The sequence below is a fragment of the Oncorhynchus nerka genome, linkage group LG1 (assembly GCF_034236695.1).
Source record: "Oncorhynchus nerka isolate Pitt River linkage group LG1, Oner_Uvic_2.0, whole genome shotgun sequence".
Taxonomy (NCBI): domain Eukaryota; kingdom Metazoa; phylum Chordata; class Actinopteri; order Salmoniformes; family Salmonidae; genus Oncorhynchus; species Oncorhynchus nerka.
The window spans coordinates 15510763-15532153 of NC_088396.1; the positions used below are offsets into that span (position 1 = coordinate 15510763).

The window sequence follows — 21391 nt, forward strand, 5'->3', positions numbered from 1 at the left end:
CCAGTTGGCCTGGACCATTTATTATCGACACGGAGCCCCGCCCGATCCATTACGACTGGACTGCCGACGTGATCGCCCGATGTGGTCTCAACAGGCTATTCTGTTATGGTGTCGCCGGCCCACTAGCTTTCTGAATGCTGTGTCCCCTGCTTGCCTAGCGTAGTCGTGACCACCGAACAGCACCCTGACTCACCTATTGCTGCTCTTTTGACCCTGTGATCACTCGGCTACACAGCTGATGCCCCCTGGACTGTTTTAATAACACGGTACCTCATTTTGTTTACCTGTCGGCCCCAGCCTCGAACTCAGGTCCTGTATGTACCTAACTGACCCGCTCTGCCCATTCATCGCCATTTACCCATTGTTGTCTTAGCTCTCCTGATCAACACCTGTGATTGCTTTATGCCTCTCTCTAATGTCTACTGCTGTCTTGGCTAGTTCTTATTGTTTTATTTCACTGTAGAGCCCTCAGTCCCACTCAACATGCCTTAGATAGCCCTTTTGTCCCACCCCACACACATTCGGAGACCTCACCTGGCTTAACTGGTGCCTCCAGAAACTAAACCTCTCTCATCATCACTCAACGCCAAGGTTTAACTCCATTGTACTCACATCCTACCATACCATTGTCTGTACATTATGCCCTGAATCTATTCTACCACGCCCAGAAATCTGCTCCTTTTATTCTCTGTTCCCAACGCACTAGACAACCAGTTCTTATAGCCTTTAACCGTACCCTTATCCTACTCCTCCTCTGTTCCTCTGGTGATGTAGATGTTAACCCAGGCCCTGTAGCCCCCAGTTCCACTCCTATTCCCCTGGCGCTATCATTTGTTGACTTCTGTAACCGTGAAAGCCTTGGTTTCATGCATGTTAACATCAGAAGCCTCCTCCCTAAGTGTGTTTTATTCACTGCTTTAGCACACTCCACCAACCCTGATGTCCTAGCCTTTTCTGAATCCTGGCTTAGGAAGGCCACCAAAAATTCTGAAATTTCCATCCCCAACTACAACATTTTCCGCCAAGATTAAACTGCCAAAGGGGGCAGAGTTGCAATCTACTGCAGAGATTGTCTGCAGAGTTCTGTCATGCTATCCAGGCCTGTTCCCAAACAGTTCGAGCTTCTACTTTTAAAAATCCACCTTTCCAGAAATAAGTCTCTCACTGCTGCCACTTGTTATAGACCCCCCTCAGCCCCTAGTTGTGCCCTGGATACCATATGTGAATTAATTGCCCCCATTTATCTTCAGAGTTCGTACTGTTAGGTGACCTAAACTGGGATATGCTTAACACCCCGGCCGTCCTACAATCTAAGCTAGATGCCCGCAATCTCAAACAAATGATCAAGGAACCTACCAGGTACAACTCTAAATCTGTAAACACAAGCACCCTCATAGATATCATCCTGACCAACCTGCCCTCCAAATACACCTCTGCTGTCTTCAACCAGGATCTCAGCGATCATTGCTTCATTGTCTGCGTCCGTAATGGGTCCGCGGTCAAACGACCACCCCTCATCACTGTCAAACACTCCCTAAAACACTTCAGCGAGCAGGCCTTTCTAATCGACCTGGCCCGGGTATCCTAGAAGGATATTGACCTCATTCCGTTAGTAGAGGATGCCTCTTTAAAAGTGCTTCATAAAATGGGGCATGCAAGTGCTCTATCTCCAAATCACTCCAGACTTGACTGCCTTTGACCAGCAGAACAACATTCTGTGGCGTTTTACATTAGCATCGATTTGCCCCCGTGATATGCAACATTTCAGGGAAGTTAGGAACCAAAGGCTAGCTTTTTCAAACAGAAATTTGCATCCTGTAGCATAAACTCCAAAATGATCTGGGACACTAAAGTCCATGGAGAATAAGAGCACCTCCTCCCAGCTGCCCACTGCAATGAGGCTAGGAAACACTGTCACCACCGATAAATATACGATAATCACGGATTTCAATAAGCATTTTTCTACGGCTGGCCATGCTTTCCACCTGGCTACGCCTACCTCGGTTAACAGCTCTGCACCCCCCACAGCAACTTGCAAAAGCCTCCTCTACTTCTCCTTCACCCAAATCCAGATAGCTGATGTTCTGAAAGAGCTACAGAATCTGGACCCCTACAATCATGTAGTAACCAAAAAAGTGTTAAACAAATCAAAATGTATTTTATATTTGAGGTTCTTCAAAGTAGCCACCCTTTGCCTTGATGACAGCTTTGCACACTCTTGCCATTCTCTCAACCAGCTTCACCTGGAATTTTTTCCCACATATGCTGAGCACTTGTTGGCTGCTTTTCCTTCATTCTGCGGTCGGGGGATTGTGGAGGCCAGGTCATCTGATGCAGCACTCCATCACTCTCCTTGGTAAAATAGCCCTCACACAGCCTGGAGGTGTGTTTTGGGTCATTGTCCTGTTGAAAAACAAACGATAGTCCCACTAAGTGCAAACCAGATGGGATGGCGTCTCGCTGCAGAATGCTGTGGTAGCCATGCTGGTTAAGTGTGCCTTGACTTCTAAATAAATCACTGACAGTGTCACCAGGAAAGCACCCCCACACCATCACACCTCCTCCTCCATGCTTCATGGTGGGAACCAGTCATGCGGAGATCATCCGTTCACCTACTCTGTGTCTCACAAGGACACGGCGGTTGGAACCAAAAATCTCAGATTTGGACTCATCAGACCAAAGGACAGATTTCCACTGGTCTAACATCCATTGCTTGTGTTTCTTGGCCCAAGCAAGTGTCTTCTTATTGGTTTCCTTTAGTAGTGGTTTCTTTGCAGCAATTCGACCATGAAGGCCTGATTCACATTTACATTACATTTACATTTACATTTAAGTCATTTAGCAGACGCTCTTATCCAGAGCGACTTACAAATTGGTGCTTTCACCTTATGACATCCAGTGGAACAGCCACTTTACAATAGTGCATCTAGGTCTTTTAAGGGGGGAGGGGGAGAAGGATTACTTTATCCTATCCTAGGTATTCCTTAAAGAGGTGGGGTTTCAGGTGTCTCCGGAAGGTGGTGATTGACTCCGCTGTCCTGGCGTCGTGAGGGAGTTTGTTCCACCATTGGGGGGCCAGAGCAGCGAACAGTTTTGACTGGGCTGAGCGGGAACTGTACTTCCTCAGTGGTAGGGAGGCGAGCAGGCCAGAGGTGGATGAACGCAGTGCCCTTGTTTTGGGTGTAGGGCCTGATCAGAGCCTGGAGGTAGTGAGGTGCCGTTCCCCTCACAGCTCCGTAGGCAAGCACCATGGTCTTGTAGCGGATGCGAGCTTCAACTGGAAGCCAGTGGAGAGAGCGGAGGAGCGGGGTGACGTGGAGAGAACTTGGGAAGGTTGAACACCAGACGGGCTGCGGCGTTCTGGATGAGTTGTAGGGGTTTAATGGCACAGGCAGGGAGCCCAGCCAACAGCGAGTTGCAGTAATCCAGACGGGAGATGACAAGTGCCTGGATTAGGACCTGCGCCGCTTCCTGTGTGAGGCAGGGTCGTACTCTGCGGATGTTGTAGAGCATGAACCTACAGGAACGGGCCACCGCCTTGATGTTATTTGAGAACGACAGGTGTTGTCCAGGATCACGCCAAGGTTCTTAGCGCTCTGGGACGAGGACACAATGGAGTTGTCAACCGTGATGGCGAGATCATGGAACGGGCAGTCCTTCCCGGGAGGAAGAGCAGCTCCGTCTTGCCGAGGTTCAGCTTGAGGTGATGATCCGTCATCCACACTGATATGTCTGCCAGACATGCAGAGATGCGATTCGCCACCTGGTCGTCAGAAGGGGAAAGGAGAAGATTAATTGTGTGTCGTCTGCATAGCAATGATAGGAGAGACCATGTGAGGTTATGACAGAGCCAAGTGACTTGGTGTATAGCGAGAATAGGAGAGGGCCTAGAACAGAGCCCTGGGGGACACCAGTGGTGAGAGCACGTGGTGAGGAGACGGATTCTCGCCACGCCACCTGGTAGGAGCGACCTGTCAGGTAGGACGCAATCCAAGCGTGGGCCGCGCCGGAGATGCCCAACTCGGAGAGGGTGGAGAGGAGGATCTGATGGTTCACAGTATCGAAGGCAGCCGATAGGTCTAGAAGGATGAGAGCAGAGGAGAGAGAGTTAGCTTTAGCAGTGCGGAGCGCCTCCGTGATACAGAGAAGAGCAGTCTCAGTTGAATGACTAGTCTTGAAACCTGACTGATTTGGATCAAGAAGGTCATTCTGAGAGAGATAGCGGGAGAGCTGGCCAAGGACGGCACGTTCAAGAGTTTTGGAGAGAAAAGAAAGAAGGGATACTGGTCTGTAGTTGTTGACATCGGAGGGATCGAGTGTAGGTTTTTTCAGAAGGGGTGCAACTCTCGCTCTCTTGAAGCCAGCGGTCAGGGATGAGTTGATGAGCGAGGTGAGGTAAGGGAGAAGGTCACCGGAGATGGTCTGGAGAAGAGAGGAGGGGATAGGGTCAAGCGGGCAGGTTGTTGGGCGGCCGGCCGTCACAAGACGCGAGATGTCATCTGGAGAGAGAGGGGAGAAAGAGGTCAGAGCACAGGGTAGGGCAGTGTGAGCAGAACCAGCGGTGTCGTTTGACTTAGCAAACGAGGATCGGATGTCGTCGACCTTCTTTTCAAAATGGTTGACGAAGTCATCTGCAGAGAGGGAGGAGGGGGGGGGAGGAGGATTCAAGAGGGAGGAGAAGGTGGCAAAGAGCTTCCTAGGGTTAGAGGCAGATGCTTGGAATTTAGAGTGGTAGAAAGTGGCTTTAGCAGCAGAGACAGAGGAGGAAAATGTAGAGAGGAGGGAGTGAAAGGATGCCAGGTCTGCAGGGAGGCGAGTTTTCCTCCATTTCCGCTCGGCTGCCCGGAGCCCTGTTCTGTGAGCTCGCAATGAGTCGTCGAGCCACGGAGCGGGAGGGGAGGACCGAGCCGGCCTGGAGGATAGGGGACATAGAGAGTCAAAGGATGCAGAAAGGGAGGAGAGGAGGGTTGAGGAGGCAGAATCAGGAGATAGGTTGGAGAAGGTTTGAGCAGAGGGAAGAGATGATAGGATGGAAGAGGAGAGAGTAGCGGGAGAGAGAGAGCGAAGGTTGGGACGGCGCGATACCATCCGAGTAGGGGCAGTGTGGGAAGTGTTGGATGAGAGCGAGAGGGAAAAGGATACAAGGTAGTGGTCGGAGACTTGGAGGGGAGTTGCAATGAGGTTAGTGGAGGAACAGCATCTAGTAAAGATGAGGTCGAGCGTATTGCCTGCCTTGTGAGTAGGGGGAAGGTGAGAGGGTGAGGTCAAAGAGGAGAGGAGTGGAAAGAAGGAGGCAGAGAGGAATGAGTCAAAGGTAGACGTGGGGAGGTTAAAGTCGCCCAGAACTGTGAGAGGTGAGCCGTCCTCAGGAAAGGAGCTTATCAAGGCATCAAGCTCATTGATGAACTCTCCGAGGGAACCTGGAGGGCGATAAATGATAAGGATGTTAAGCTTGAAAGGGCTGGTAACTGTGACAGCATGGAATTCAAAGGAGGCGATAGCCAGATGGGTAAGGGGAGAAAGAGAGAATGACCACTTGGGAGAGATGAGGATCCCGGTGCCACCACCCCGCTGACCAGAAGCTCTCGGGGTGTGCGAGAGCACGTGGGCGGACGAAGAGAGAGCAGTAGGAGTAGCGGTGTTGTCTGTGGTGATCCATGTTTCCGTCAGAGCCAAGAAGTCGAGGGACTGGAGGGAGACATAGGCTGTCTCCTCTGAACAGTTGAGATGTGTCTGTTACTTGAACACTGTGAAGCATTTATTTGGGCTGCAATCTGAGGTGCAGTTACCTCTAATGAACTTATCCTCTGCAGCAGAGGTAACTCTGAGTCTTCCTTTCCTGTGGCGGTCCTCATGAGAGCCCGTTTCATCATAGCGCTTCATGATTTTTAGCGATTGCACTTGATGAAACTTTAAAAGTTATTGAAGTTTCCCATATTGACTGACCTTCATGTCTTAAAGTAATGATGGACTGCTATTTCTCGTTGCTTATTTGGTCTTTTATCAAAACGTGTTAAGAAGGAAAGACATTCCACAAATTAACTTTGAACAAGGCGCACCTGTTATTTGAAATGCATTCCAGGTGACTACCTCGTGAAGCTGGTTGAGAGAATGCCAAGCGTGTGTAAAGTTGTAATCAAGGCAAAGGGTGGCTACTTTAAAGAATCTAGAATATTAAGTATATGTTGATTTGTTTAACACTTTTTTGGTTACTACATGAATCCATGTGTTATTTCAGTGTTTCGATGTCTTCACTATTATTCTACAATGTATAAAAAAAAACTTGAATGAGTAGGTGTGTCCAAACTTTTGGCTGGTACTGTATGTACAGTATGCATGTATGTACAGTATGTATGAATAAAGTGTGTGTGTGAAGGTAACCATCAAGACACTGTGTAAACATTGGCCTATGTCTATGGGTGGTTTGATTGCATTTCTGTGTCGTGTTTGTAGGATGATGGTACCCAGCCACGTCTAACGACTTGTCATCTGAACACACATAGACACAGGGATGCAGGGGCATTATGTGTGTTGGGTGTTTGTGTGTGTGTGTGTGCCATTTGTAGTGTACTGTAGCATACAGTAGTGAAGTGCGTGGGAGCATAATACTAATCATCACTTCGACTAAGCCATGGCTCTCTTTGTTATGTGGGTCACAGTGGGTGTTGAATGAATTTGAGCCGTAGCGGATCCAGGACAGATCGGTCTCTTGAAGAGGCCTATGCTACTTAAACTGAAGAGGCACTGGGTCATTAAATAGTGGGTGTTTTTTCGAAATGTGAAAAGGTAATGTGCCTTTATTTGCCATAGTGTGTGCCTGAAGTCTGTAATGGCATGGAATGACTATAGTGTGTAGGCTACGTAATGAATAGAACCTGGGTGTGGCTCATCTACCAGTGAAGACAGTGTTAACCTGCTGAACTAAAGGCTGCATGTAAAGCTCTAGGGCCTTCGCATTCAAATCTGGACTACAAAGCCACTTCCACGACTTAAAACCTCTAATTCGGGACTGATTTGGACCCGAGTGAAATTCATTGTCAGGTAGAACAGAAAAGCAGCAGTCGTCCCAACCTTGTACGGTCAGATTAGAATACCGCTGCTCTAGGGGATATCATCTGCCTTCAGGCTTTGTGCGAGGCAGGGTTATGTTGTTCATGTTAAAGGGTGGGTTCTAGTCCATGAAGTTATTTGACAGTCATGTAATAACCTCCGTGAAGAACTTTGACCTGTGACCTCTATACAGGTTTCTAATGAGTGTCTAATGACAGCAAAGGTCACCAATCTTGGAAACGATCTAACAAGGTGTCAGTGAATGGTGCTAGGGTAAACATCACGTCATTCAGTCTCCTTCTTTCCCTAGACAGTTATTCATAGTTGTTTTGTTACCAAGATGCTCCTCTTGCTAATTGACATTATCACCTTATGCTGTCTAGGCAATATACTTCTATTGGAGCTGTTTGTTTCTGTTTCCCTTGTGCATTTGTTTAGATGTACAGTCTGTCACCCTGCCCCTGGCTGAAACAGCATGTCCAGGTGTGGGATGGAGATAAACACCATTGTTTAGAGCCTTAAAGGGATAGTTCACCCAAATTACAGTGGGGATTTGGATATGGAGTGCGGAAATGCTAATAGGTATAATTGGCTTGCATTGGATTTGTGCCACAATTGCTCAAAAATGTGCATTTGAAAAACTAAAAAGTAATTTTGTAATTTGGGAAACTATCCCCTTAAGGGGAAAACGCAAGAAGGAGAATTTGAAAAGGTTTGACAATGGATTTACAGTGGATGTGGAGGCGACAGCTGAACGACTCTGGTCTGATATGAACTGAAGGGACCACAATGAAATAAGTCATTGACTTTACTGTGCTATCCCTCACATGTTTTAAAATGTATGTACTGTGTATACATGTATATATATTTTTTTTAAATGTCAAATAAAATCAATCGAGAGAGAGAGATTAAGCTAGGCCTGTAGTGAATTCCTCTAAATTAGATTGTGTTAGGCAGGGTGTGCTTGCTAAGTGGTGTGCTGTTGTGATTTGATTGAGGGGTATAAGGCTTTCTGCCCTTGGTGGAGGACACACACACACACACACACACACATACACACACACACACACACACACACACACACACACACACACACACACACACACACACACACACAGTGTATAAATACGAGGAGTATATAAGACCTTGTGCCAGTCTATTGAACAGATCCCCGCTACATGCAGATTACTGAACTGCAGATTGTCACTTTGGCTCCGTCTCTAATTACAGTATTGTTAAGGGTGGGGTCAATTACCCGAAGTCACTTACAGAGAACACATGTTGAGTACATGTGGCTCATACCGGAATGAGAACTGCAGTGAGATGCTGGCCGAGTGCAGAGCAGTGGGTTTTCATGTCTGTCCTGGCCTTACTTGTTAAATTTAAGTCATGTTTTGCTTTCCGTGGCCTGTCCTTTGTGTGTGTGTGTGTGTGTGTGTGTGTGTGTGTGTGTGTGTGTGTGTGTGTGTGTGTGTGTGTGTTACTGTCCCTGGGCTTTTTCTGGCTCTTATGCTTAGTGCTGATGGATTATGTGTCAAGAGGTGTGACCTCCCTTTTCACCACCTCTGGCTCTCCCTACCTTTTCTCTGTCTATTTTGCTGTGCTTCCCTTAGCCTCCTTCCATCTTTCGCTCGAGCACCACATCTCTTTCTTCTACAGGGAGGAGGTCAGAGACCTGGCAGTGTGGTGCCAGGACAACAATCTCTCCCTCAACTTAGGCAAGAGCTCCCTCGGTGTCCACATCATTAAGGACTTATCATGGTCCAAACACACCAACACAGTTGGACATGACAATGCCTCTTCCCCCTCAGGAAGCTGAACAAATGTGACATGGGCCCTCAGAAAGTTCTACATCTGCACCATTGAGAACATCTTGACTGGCTGCATCACCGCCTGGTATGGCAACTGCTCCGCAACCGACCGCAATGCGCTACAGAGGGTAGTGTGTACGGCCCAGTGCATCACTGGGTCTGAGCTGCCTGTCATCCAGGACCGATATACCAGGCAATAAGATAGGAAGGCCCTAAAAATAGTCAAAGAATCCAGTCACTGTCTGTTCTCTCTGCTACCGCACTGCAAACGGTACCGGAGCGCCAAGTCTGAGACCAAAAGGCTCTTGAACAGCTCTACCCCAAAGCCATAACACTGCTGAACAGTTAATGAAATGGCTACCTGGACTTTCTGCTTTCAACCCCCTACCTACATGTACATAGTACTTAAATCAATCACCTCACCAAACCTACATGTACTGTACATATTACCTCAATCAACCACCCCAAGTACCTCGTACCCCAGTACTGGTACTGCTTGTATATAGCCTGTTATATGGCCTCGTTATTGTTATTTTATTGTGTTACTATTTTCTTTGAATCTATTTGTAAATGCTATTACTTTTTAACTGCATTGTTGGGAAATGGCTCGTAAGTAAGCATTGCAGGGTAGAGTCTACACTTGTTGCATTCGGCGCATGTGACAATTAACATTTGATTTGATTCTCTCGCCCTATTCCATTACACCTTCACCTGTCTCTCCCTCTGTTTCTCTCTATTTATATCCATCTCTCCACACCTTTCTCCCTCCCGCCCCTCTCTCTCACTCTCCCTCCATCCTCTCTCTCCCTCCCGCTGCGTTACAGCAGATAGGAGATGAATGTGGCTGTCTGATCCTTTTGCATCTGGTATTTAGACAGCAGAGGGTGAGTGAGTCATGTCTCAATGCACAAGCTCCATAACCTTTCCTCAAAGCAGTTCTTAGCTTTAAAAAGCCCAGAACCTTCGCTCCGTATAATCAGCTCCTACAGCATCAGGGTGTGTGTGTGTGTGTGTGTGTGTGTGTGTGTGTGTGTGTGCACTTGTAAACTTGAGTTTATCATGATTTACTGTGTCTTCAGAAAGTATTCAGACTCCTTGACTTTTATCACATTTTTTTTTGTGTTACAGCCTGAATTTAAAATGTATTCCATCGATATTTTTGCTTCACTGTCCTACACAGAATTCCTCATAACATCAAAGTAAAATTAGTTTTTTTTAAATTTGAGTCAATAAGTATTCAAACCCTTTGTTATGGCAACCCGAAATAATTTCAGGAGTTAACATGTAGTGGCTGTGATAAGAGAAAACTGAGGATGGATCAACAACATTGTAGTTATTCACTACACTAAAGAGTGAAAAGTAGGATGCCTGTACAGAATAAAAATATTCCAAAGTATGCATCCTGTTGGCAACAATGCACTAAATGAATACTGCAGAAAATGTGGCAAACTAATTCACTTTTTGTCCTGAAAACAAAGTGTTTTGGTTTTTGGGCAAATCCAATGCAACACATTACTACACTGAACAAAAATATAAAATGTAACATATAAAGTGTTTCATGAGCTGAAATACAGTGCCTTGCAAAAGTATTAATTCCCCCTTGGCATTTTTCCTATTTTGTTGCATTACAACCTGTAATTTAAATGGATTTTTATTTGGATTTCATGTAATGGACATACACAAAATAGTCCAAATTGGTGAAGTGAAATGAAAAAAAATCACTTGTTTAAAAAAAGAAATAAAAATTTAAAACAGAAAAGTGGTGCGTGCATACTGTATGTATTCACCCCCTTCGCTATGAAGCCCCTTAATAAGATCTGGTGCAACCAATTACCTTCAGAAATCACATAATTTGTTAGATTGCACACAGGTGGACTTTATTTAAGTGTCTCGTGATCTGTCACATAATCTCAGTATATCTACACCTGTTCTGAAAGGCCCCAGAGTCTGCAACACCACTAAGCAAGGGGCACCACTAAGCAAGCGGCATCATGAAGACCAAGGAGCTCTCCAAACAGGTCAGGGACAAAGTTGTGGAGAAGTACAGATCAGGGTTGGGTTATAAAAAATATCCCAAACTTTGAACATCCCACGAAGCACCATTAAATCCATTGTTAATGGAATGAAAAAATGGAACGAATATGGCACCACGACAAACCTGCCAGTGTATGCAAATGAGGTGAGGGAGGTAAGGCAATAAATAGGCCGTAGCGGCAAAGTAATTACAATTTATCAATTAAACACTGGTGTGATAGATGTGCAGAAGATGAATGTGCAAGTAGAGATAATGGGGTGCAAAGGAGCAATTTTTTTTTTTTTTACAGTATAGGGATGAGGTAGTTGGATGGGCTATTTACAGGTAGGCTATGTGCAAGTGTAATGATCTGTGAGCTGCTCTGACAGCTGATGCTTAAAGTTAGTGAGGGAGAAATGAGTCCAGTGAAATATACCTGCTGGAGCGCGTTCTATGGGTGGGTGTTGTTATGGTGAACAGTGAGCTGAGATAAGGCGGGGCTTTACCTAGCAGAGACTTATAGATGACCTGGAGCCAGTGGTTTGGCGACAAATATGAAGCGAGGGCCAGCCAACGAGAACATACAGGTCACAGTGGTGGATAGTAGTATATGGGGCTTTGGTGACAAAACAGATGGCACTGTCATAGACTGCATCCAATTTTCTGAGTAGAATGTTGGAGGCTATTTTGTAAATGACATCGCCGAAGTCAAGGATTGGTAGGATAGTCAGTTTTACGAGGGTATGTTTGAGTGAAGGATGCTTTGTTGCGAAATAGGAAGCCGATTCTAGATTCAATTTTGGATTGGAGATGCTTAATGTGAGTCTGGAAGGTGAGTTTACAGTCTAACCAAGGTATTTGTAGTTGTCCACATATTCTAAGTCAGATCCGTCCAGAGTAGTGATGCTGGATGGGCGGACAGGTGCGGGCAGTGATCGGTTGAAGAGCATGTATTTAGTTTTACTTGCAATTAAGAGCCATTGGAGGCCACGGAAGGAGAGTTGTATATGGCATTAAAGCTCGTCTGGAGGTTTGTTAACACAGTGTCCAAAGAAGGGCCAGAAGTGTACAGAATGGTGTCGTCTGCGTAGAGGTGGATCAGAGAATCACCAGCAGCAAGAGCGACATCATTGATGTATACAGAGGAAAGAGTTGGCCTGAGAATTGAACCCTGTGGCACCCCCATAGAGACTTCCAGAGGTCCGGACAATAGGCCCTCCGATTTGACACACTGAAATCTGAGAAGTAGTTGAGGCTGTTGAGTCTGCCGATAAGAATGTGGTGATTGACAGAGTTGAACGCCTTTGGCCAGGTCGATGAATACGGCTGCACATTATTGTCTTTTATCGATGGCGCTTATGATATCATTTAGGACCTTGAGCGTGGCCTGAAGGAGCTGCAAAGCTCCACAGCGGGAGATTGGAGTATCTGTCCATAGGACCACTTTAAGCCGTACACGCCACAAAGCTGGGCTTTACAGAAGAGTGGCTTTTGGTGTTTGCCAAAAGGCCTGTGGGAGACTCCCCAAACACATTGGAAAAGGTACTCTGGTCAGATGAGACTAAAATTGAGCTTTTTGGCCATCAAGGAAAACGCTATGTCTAGTGCAAACCCAACACCTCCCATCACCCCGAGAATACCATCCCCACAGTGAAGCATGGTTTTGACAGCATCATGGTGTGGGGATGTTTTTCCATCGGCAGGGACTGGGAAACTGGTCAGAATTGAAGGAATGATGGATGGCTCTAAATGCAGGGAAATTCTTGAGGGAAACCTGTTTCAGTCTTTCAGAGATTTGAGACTGGGACGGAGGTTCACCTTCCAGCAGGACAATGACCCTAGGCATACTGCTAAAGCAACACTCAAGTGGTTTAAGGGTAAACATTTAAATGTCTTGGAAGGGTCTAGTCAAATCCCAGACCTCAATCCAATTGAGAATCTGTGGTATGACTTAAAGATTGCTGTACACCAACGGAACCCATCCAACTTGAAGAGGAGTAGTATTTCTGTCTGTAATAAAGCCCTTTTGTGGGGAAAAACTCATTCTGATTGGCTGGCTCCCCAGAGGGTGGATGCACCCCTGCCCAGTCATGTGACATAGATTAGATCCTAAAGAATTGGACCCCATAATGATGAAGTGATAACAGAGTTTTAGAAATGTTTGCAAATGTTTGTACAAAATAAAAACAGAAATAACTTATTTACTTAAGTATTCAGACCCTTTGCTATGAGACGCGAAAATAAGCTCAGGTGCATCCTGCTTCCATTGATCATCCTTGAGATGTTTCTACAACTTGATTGGAGTCCGCCTGTGGTAAATTCAATTGATTGGACATGATTTCGAAAGAGACACAATTGTCTATGTAAGGTCCCACAGTTGACAATACATGTCAGAGCAAACACCAAGCCATGGGCTCCTGAAGACTGCTCCCGAGTGGCGCAGTGGTCTAAGGCACTGCACCTTAGTGCTAGAGGCATCACTACAGACACCCTGGTTTGAATACAGGCTGTATCCCAACCGGCTGTGATTGGGAGTCCCATATGGCGGTGTACAATTGGCCCAGCATCGTCCAGGTTTGGCCGGTGTAGGCCATCATTGTAAATAAGAATTTATTCTTATAACTGACTTGCCTAGTTATTTAAATGAAAAAATATATATATATTTTAAATGAGGTCGAAGAAATTGTCCGTAGAGTTCCGAGACAGGATTGTGCTGAGGCACAGATCTGGGGAAGGGTACCAACACATGTCTGCAGTGTTGAAGGTCCCCTAGAACACAGTGGCCTCCATCATTCTTAAATGGAAGAAGTTTGGAACCTCAAAGACTCGTCCTAGAGCTGGCCGCCCGGCCAAACTGAGCAATCGGGGGAGAAAGGTCTTGGTCAAGGAGGTGACCACGAACCCGATGGTCACTCTGACAGAGTGACAAGACCAAATACAAGACCAAATCTAAAGTGGAGTTGCTTACCGAGAAGACAGTGAATGTTCTTGAGTGGCCAAGATACAGATTTGACTTAAATCTACCTGGAAATCTTTTGCAAGAACTGAAAATGGTTGTTTAGTAATAATCAACAACCAATTTGACAGAGCTTAAAGAATTATGAAAAGAATAATGGTCAAACCCAGAAAGACTCACAGCTGTAATAGCTGCCAAAGGGGCTTCTACAAAGCATTGACTCAGGGGTTTGAATACAAATGTAAATTAGATATTTTAGTATTTTATATTCAATATATTTGCTACATTTTCTAAAAACATGCTTTCACTTTGTCATTGTTGGTATTGTGTGTAAATGGGTGAGAAAAAACATGTTTTTTTTATCCCTTTTTGAATTCAGGCTGTAACACAACAAAATAGGGAATTAGTCAGGGGGTATGAATACTTTCTGAAGGCACTGTATATGGTTGTGTGTGCCTATATAAGTATGTGTATACATGTGTGTATGATCATGTTTGAACACACCACTCATTCCGGGGTTTGTCTTTATTTTTTCCTATTTTCTACATTGTAGAATAATAGTCAAGACATCAAAACACTGAAATAACACATATAATCATGTAGTCACCATTAAAGTGTTAAACAAATCAAAATATATTTGAGATTTGAGATTCTTCAAATAGCCACCCTTTGCCTTGATGACAGCTTTGCACATACTTGGCATTCTCTCAACCAGCTTAATGAGTTAGTCACCTGGAATGCATTTTAATTAACCGGTGTGCCTTGTTAAAAGTTAATTTGTGGAATTTCTATCCTTCTTAATGTGTTTGAGACAATCCGTTGTGTTGTGACAAGGTTGGGCTGGTATACAGAAGATAGCACTATTTGGTAAAAGACGAAGTCCATATTATGGCATGAACAGCTCAAATAAGCAAAGATAAATTACAGTCCATCATTGTTTTAAGACAAGAAGGTCAGTGCAGTCGAAAAATCATCAAGCACTATGACGAAACTACCTCTCATGAGGACTGCCACAGGAAAGGAAGACCCAGAGTTACCTCTGCAACAGAGAATAAGTAACAGATACATTTCAACTGTTCAGAGGAGACTGCGTGAATCAGGCATGCGTGGTCGAATTGCTGCAAAGAAACCACTACTAAATGCCACCAATAAGAATAAGAGACTAGTTCGGGCCAAGAAACACAAGCAATGGACATTAGACCGATGGAAATCTGTCCTTTGGTCTGATGAGTCAAAATTTGAGATTTTTTATTCCAACCGCTGTGTCCTTGTGAGACGCATAGTAAGTGAACGGATGATCCCTGCATGTGTGGTTCCCGCCGTGAAGCATGGAGGAGGAGGTGTGATTGTGCTTCGCTGTTGACACTGTCAGTGATTTATTTAGAATACAAGGCACATTTAACCAGCAGGGCTACCGCTGCAGAACGACACGCCATTCCATCTGGTTTGCGCTTAGTGGGACTATCATTTTTTTCAACAGGACATGACCCAAACACACTACCAGGCTGTGTAAGGGCTATTTGACCAAGAAGGAGAGTGTAAAGGTTTTCCTCCTCTTCGTCTGAAGAGGAGGTGTAGCAAGGATCGGACCAAGATGCGGCGTGGTAAGTGTCCATGGTTGTTTATTTAAAAATATGAACTGAACACTCAATGAATACAAAACAATAAACGTGAACAAAACCGAAACAGTACCGTGTGGCGAACAAACACAGACACGGAAACAATCACCCACAAACACACAGTGAAACCCAGGCTACCTAAGTATGACAACTAATGACACCTGCCTCTGATTGAGAACCATACTAGGCCGAAACATAGAAATTCCCAAAACCTAGAAAAACAAACATAGACAACCCACCCAACTCACGCCCTGACCATACTAAATAAATACAAAACAAAGGAAATTAAGGTCAGAACGTGACAGAGAGTGATGGAGTGCTGCATCAGATGACCTGGCCTCCACAATCGCCCAGCCTCAACCCAATTAAGATGGTTTGGGATGAGTTGGAATGCAGAGTGATGCTGTCATCAAGGCAAAGGGTGGCTACTTTGAAGAATCTCCAACATAAAATATATTTTCATTTGTTTAACACTTTTGTGGTTACTACATGATTCCATATGTGTTATTTCATAGTTTTGATGTCTTCACAATTATTCTACAATGTAGAAAATAGTAAAAAAAACAACAACCTTGAATGGGTCAGTGTGTCTGAACTTTTGGCTGGTACTGTACAGTATGTGTGGAGTGTTAGTGATGTTACGGCATAAGAGTGTGTACAGCCTCTTCTATTTCATAAGGCCTTCCCTGAAGTGACAGCAGGATTATTTATCTTCCCACAGAGTGACTCACCGTTTCAGTATATGGAGTTGAGAGAGAGAGAGAGAGAGAGAGAGAGAGAGAGAGAGAGAGAAAAAAAAGGGGAGAGAGATGGATGGATGGATAGATGGAGAGGGAGAGAAAAGGGGAGAGAGATGAATGGATAGAGAGAGGGAGAGAAAAGGGGAGAGAGATGAATGGATAGAGAGAGAGAGAGAGGAAAGGGGAGAGAGATGAATGGATAGATGGAGAGGGAGAGAGAGAGAGGAAATGGGGAGACTTAATGGGATACAAATCATCCATCCTATGACAGCTATCTGCTCTGTGTTTGTGTAAGTTGGCCCTGTTAGAGAGGGAGTCAGACAGAGTAGCAGACCACTTAATAAAAAAGGCATACTCAGAAGTCCCATGCTAGCTCTAGCTCTGTCTCACGTCATTGATGTTTCTCAAACATTATATTTCAAAGTGGTTAAGTGTAGGCCTTAACTCCACATTTTTAAGGTTAAGTTTAGGCATTAACTCTGAATGGTTAAGGTAAGGGTTAAGGTTTGGGATAGGCTTAAAACAAATATCTCAAAAACAACGTTCTGTTGCTCGATTCAAACATGCAACCTTTGGAATCAGAGGGAGATGCTTACACCAATCTGCTATCCCTGTCCACAATGCCCTAGCAAATCCGAAACCTACTTGAAGGTAATAGCGCTCACTGTTGCCCGTAGTGGCCGGTTTACTCGTCATCTCCCAATGTCGTCAGACATTGATGGGCGTCGGATACTGACTTGAATCACGGGTGACCTGGTTGAACTAGTCCCAACCCCACACCTGTTGCTTAAGGCACAGACAGACCAATAGGATTGTCGTGCGTTTGCCGACTGATAGTACTTAGGATCTCTGAAAAATGTTGTCGGCTGTAATTTGAAAACCGACCTTAAACCGACTCTACATGTAGAAGCAGGCGGGAAATGACGTCCGTCAGCCACCGCCGGTGGGTGGTACCTACAGTATAAAAAAACACGGCGATAGCAAGCTAACGAACTGCAAACAAACGGCCCTGTGCTGTACTTACCGACATTCGGTCTGGTGAGTTTTCTCCTTTAGAGATCCTGAATTCTGGATGTCTGAACACAGACCTGAGTCCTCTGAAAGCTCTCATAAGAGTTTAGCATCGTTTCCCACAATGGTTAACCCATCATCCACATCGGGTCTTGTGATGCAACCGGGTGTTGCATTTTTTTGGCGATAGAGATATCGAAACTATACACAATCTGAAGTTCTCATGTCATTTTTCCAGAAACGTCTGTGAGCCAATCTTCTAAAAAATAGAGGTGTAAAACCCTTCATAGATCCAGCCATGCCATGGGTTTCCACGTGTCGCCATGGTCTTGAGAATATCCCAAACCGGATGACGTATTAGGTTATACTTGGATGTTGAGCTACATGTGTGGAGTAGGAGGCGACTGGAGCAAGGAGGGATGAGGATGCTGTCCCAAGGCTAGTTGATGCTTCCAACAATTCTCAGTTTAGTAATAACCATCTGAACCATCTGAGTGCGAAAGCCCTGTAGGAGATGTCAGCATATCGATTTCAATTTAAATGCAAGTTACGGTAATAAAAAATAAAAAAAGGTACAGTATGTTACCATAAATTCCAAATTAACTTTGGTTAAACAGGGCATTAATATACCGTTTATAGTAATGTACTGTTAAATCAGTGTATTTCGAATTTACGGTAACACACTGTACTTTTTTTTTTACCGTAACTGGATGCCAGTAAGTTATCGTAAAAACAACACGATTTTTTCTTACAGCGCACTTACCCATTGGGTATAGAAGACGGGAAATGTCTGGTCTGATAAGCCTGCAGTTGAACATGTACAGCTTTGGTGTACAGTATGAATGGTGGCAAACGTATCTGCATGCATGTACTGTATAAGTCAGTATATTTTGAAGTGAGTGTTTATATGACTGCCTTCGTGAGCAGAAAATAGGTGTATTTCTCTTTCCAAGTGTTTATGATTGCAATAGGTCATTTACGTTTCTGTGTATTGTATTGTATTGTATTGTATATAATTGTGTATAGGTTATTTGTGTGTTTCCGTGTGTTGATGTCTTTTCCAATTTCCTCCACTGTGGCTTGTCAACTTGACACAACAGCCCGAGGACACTTACTGTAATGTCCCCCAATAGAAATGCATTATGCGGCATTTTCATAAGTGACAGGCCCATGATTGGGCCTCTCGGGAGATTCAAACGACCCTATCCTGCTTGGCTTGCACGCCACCCCACCTCATGCTGCTGAAACCCCCTCCATTGGCCTGAATGCTGTTTATGCCCTGAAAGCTGAATGCTTTTCATGCCCTGAAAGCTGTTTATGCCCTGAAAGCTGAAAGCTGTTTATACTCTACCACTATAATTTGATTGTGTTATTCAATCTGCCGGCTGGGTGGAGTGGTGGTGGCGCTGAATGAGAGAGAGAGAGAGAGAGAGAGAGAGAGAGAGAGAGAGAGAGAGAGAGAGAGAGAGAGAGAGAGCAATTCCCTCTGCATCATAATCATTGATTCAGAGCTGGAGGATAAGTTCCAGTCAGAGGGGAGCGGGCGAGTGGGGTGGACCTGCTAAATGGGCATGTATGGACCTGGCTGCTGGCACGCAAACACACACACGCACGCAAACACACGCACGCACGCACGCACGCACACACACACACACACACACACTCATGTACGTATGCACACACATGCACATGCACGTAAGGACACAGACACACAAATTAAAGCATGTCTTATATGTTTATGATTTGGTAGTATAGTCAACCATGATTTCTTTCAGTCACACTAAGTGTGTATGTTTATGATTTAGGAATATCTACCCTAATTAAGATAGCGACAACAACCCCTCAGCTCTGTTTTGAAAGCTACTTAGGATACATATTAATTTAATGCCTATGTAATAGAAGCCAGGGAAATGAAGTGATTACCAAGATGTTACCTAACATTAGGCAGTAAATCCTACTTAGGCTGTTTCTTATGCTACAGCACATATCACAGTGTGACTGCACTTACATTAGCATTTGGAATATAAAGTACATGTGTAATTAGTGATAAACAACAAGGCACCAGTATTTCTGAGACTTTTCCATGTCTCTCTCTCCTTCTCTCTCTGTTTCTCCCTCACTCTTCACTCTGCAGTACCTCTTCCTCTCTTTCTCTTTCACTCTCCCTTTCCCTTCCTCATTCCTCTGATTCTGTCTTCCTCATTCCTCTGACTCTCTGTCTTCCTCATTCCTCTGACTCGCTGTCTTCCTCATTCCTCTGACTCCCTGTCTTCCTCAATCCTCTGACTCTTTGTCTTCCTCATTCCTCTGACTCCCTGTCTTCCTCATTCCTCTGAATCTCTGTCTTCCTGATTCCTTGCCATCTCTATCTCTATTTCTAAATCCCCCCCCTCTCTCGCCCCCCCCTCTCTCTAGCTATCTCTCCTTCTACTGTATATGTCTTGCTCGCTCTCACTCTCTCTCTCCGTCTTTCTCTACTCTCCATCTTTCCCTATACCCTGTCTCTCTCCGATGGGCAGGGAGGCAGGCAGGCAGTGTTTGGGCTGGGCCCTAATGATGGTGCTGGTTGCTATAAAAGCCTGTAGGCAGCAGAATCGATATCTCCTGATGGCAAATTGAGCCTTGCACAGAGAGGCAGTGGGAGGCAGGGTGGGGGACAGCCGAGCAGGGAAGGACTTGAACCTTCTTACTGGCTGCAGCACAGAGCAACGTGTGTGAATGTGTGTGTACATTTGTTTGTGTGAGCCTGTTAACGAATATGTGTGCAGATGTGTGTGTCTTTCTCTGCCTCTGTGTCTCTATGTGTGTGTTGGAGTGGCTCTCCATGTGCATTTGTGTGTGTGTGTGTGTGTGTGTTTATCCAATTATGTGTTTGTGTGTGTACGTGTGTGTATGTGAGCCCTGGCAGGTTTGGTCACAGCGGGATGTTGTTATTAGCTAGCTGCACCTAATTCTGTGGAGCAGAAAATCTAGCAAGGCTCGTCTTTGTGTGTGGAGGCAGGGTAGAGTGTTGCAACACAGCCAGCTCTGCTAAGGATTAGGGCCAATGCAACAACACCATCAGGATAATAACACTGTACCTACACCACACTCATACACCCATACAGTACCAACACCATCAGGATAATAACACTGTACCTACATCACACTCATACACCCGTACAGTACCAACACCATCCGATTAATGTACGTACACCACATTCATAATACCATGCAGTACCAACACCATCATAGCATTTACAGTTGAAGTCGGAAGTTTACATACACCTTAGCCAAATACATTTAAACTCTGTTTTTCACAATTCCTGACATTTAATCCTAGTAAAAATCCCCTGTCTTAGGTCAGTTAAGATCACCACTTTATTTTAAGAATGTGAAATGTCAGAATAATAGTAGAGAGAATGATTTATTTCAGCTTTTATTTCTTTCATCACATTCCCAGTGGGTCAGAAGTTTACATGCACTCAATTAGTATTTGGTAGCATTGCCTAGAAATTGTTTAACTTTGGTCAAGCGTTTCGGGTAGCCTTCCACCAGCTTCCCACAATAAGTTGGGTGAATTTTGTTGTCCATAAGCCATTTTGCCACAACTTTGGAAATATGATTGGGGTCATTGTCCATTTGGAAGACCCATTTGCAACCAAGCTTTAACATCCTGACTGATGTCTTGAGATGTTGCTTCAATATATCCACATAATTTTCCTGCCTCATGATGCCATCTATTTTGTAAAGTGCACCAGTCCCTCCTGCAGCAAAGCACCCCCACGACATGATGCTGTCACCCCTGTGCTTCACAATTGGGATGAGGTTCTTCAGCTTGCAAGCCTCCCCCTTTTTCCTCCAAACATAATGATGGTCATTATGGCCGAAGAGTTCTATTTTTGTTTCATCAGACCGGATGACATTTCTCCAAAAAGTACGAACGTATTCAGGCTTTTTTTTATGGCGGTTTTGGAGCAGTGGTTTCTTCCTTGCTGAGCGGCCTTTCAGGTTATGTCGATATAGGACTTGTTTTACTGTGGATATAGATACTTTTGTACCTGTGTCCTCCATCATCTTCACAAGGTCCTTTGCTGTTGTTCTGGGATAGATTTGCACTTTTCTCACCAAAGTACATTCATCTCTAGGAGACAGAATGCGTCTCCTTCCTGAGCAGTATGATGGCTGCATGGCCCCATGGTGTTTATACT

At 44.9% G+C, this 21391-nt stretch overlaps 1 protein-coding gene across 1 annotated transcript in view; it reads left to right on the forward strand.

The window, feature by feature from the left end:
• The first annotated feature begins 1282 nt into the window (after positions 1–1282).
• stxbp5l (syntaxin binding protein 5L) overlaps positions 1283–21391 on the forward strand; it is a 174775-nt gene continuing 154666 nt past the window's right edge. Inside the window, exons 1-3 of the mRNA XM_065001593.1 lie at positions 1283–1579; positions 5814–5818; positions 8893–9054. Coding sequence (XP_064857665.1) covers positions 1283–1579; positions 5814–5818; positions 8893–9054 — 464 coding nt within the window. The remainder of the gene's footprint in view (positions 1580–5813; positions 5819–8892; positions 9055–21391) is intronic.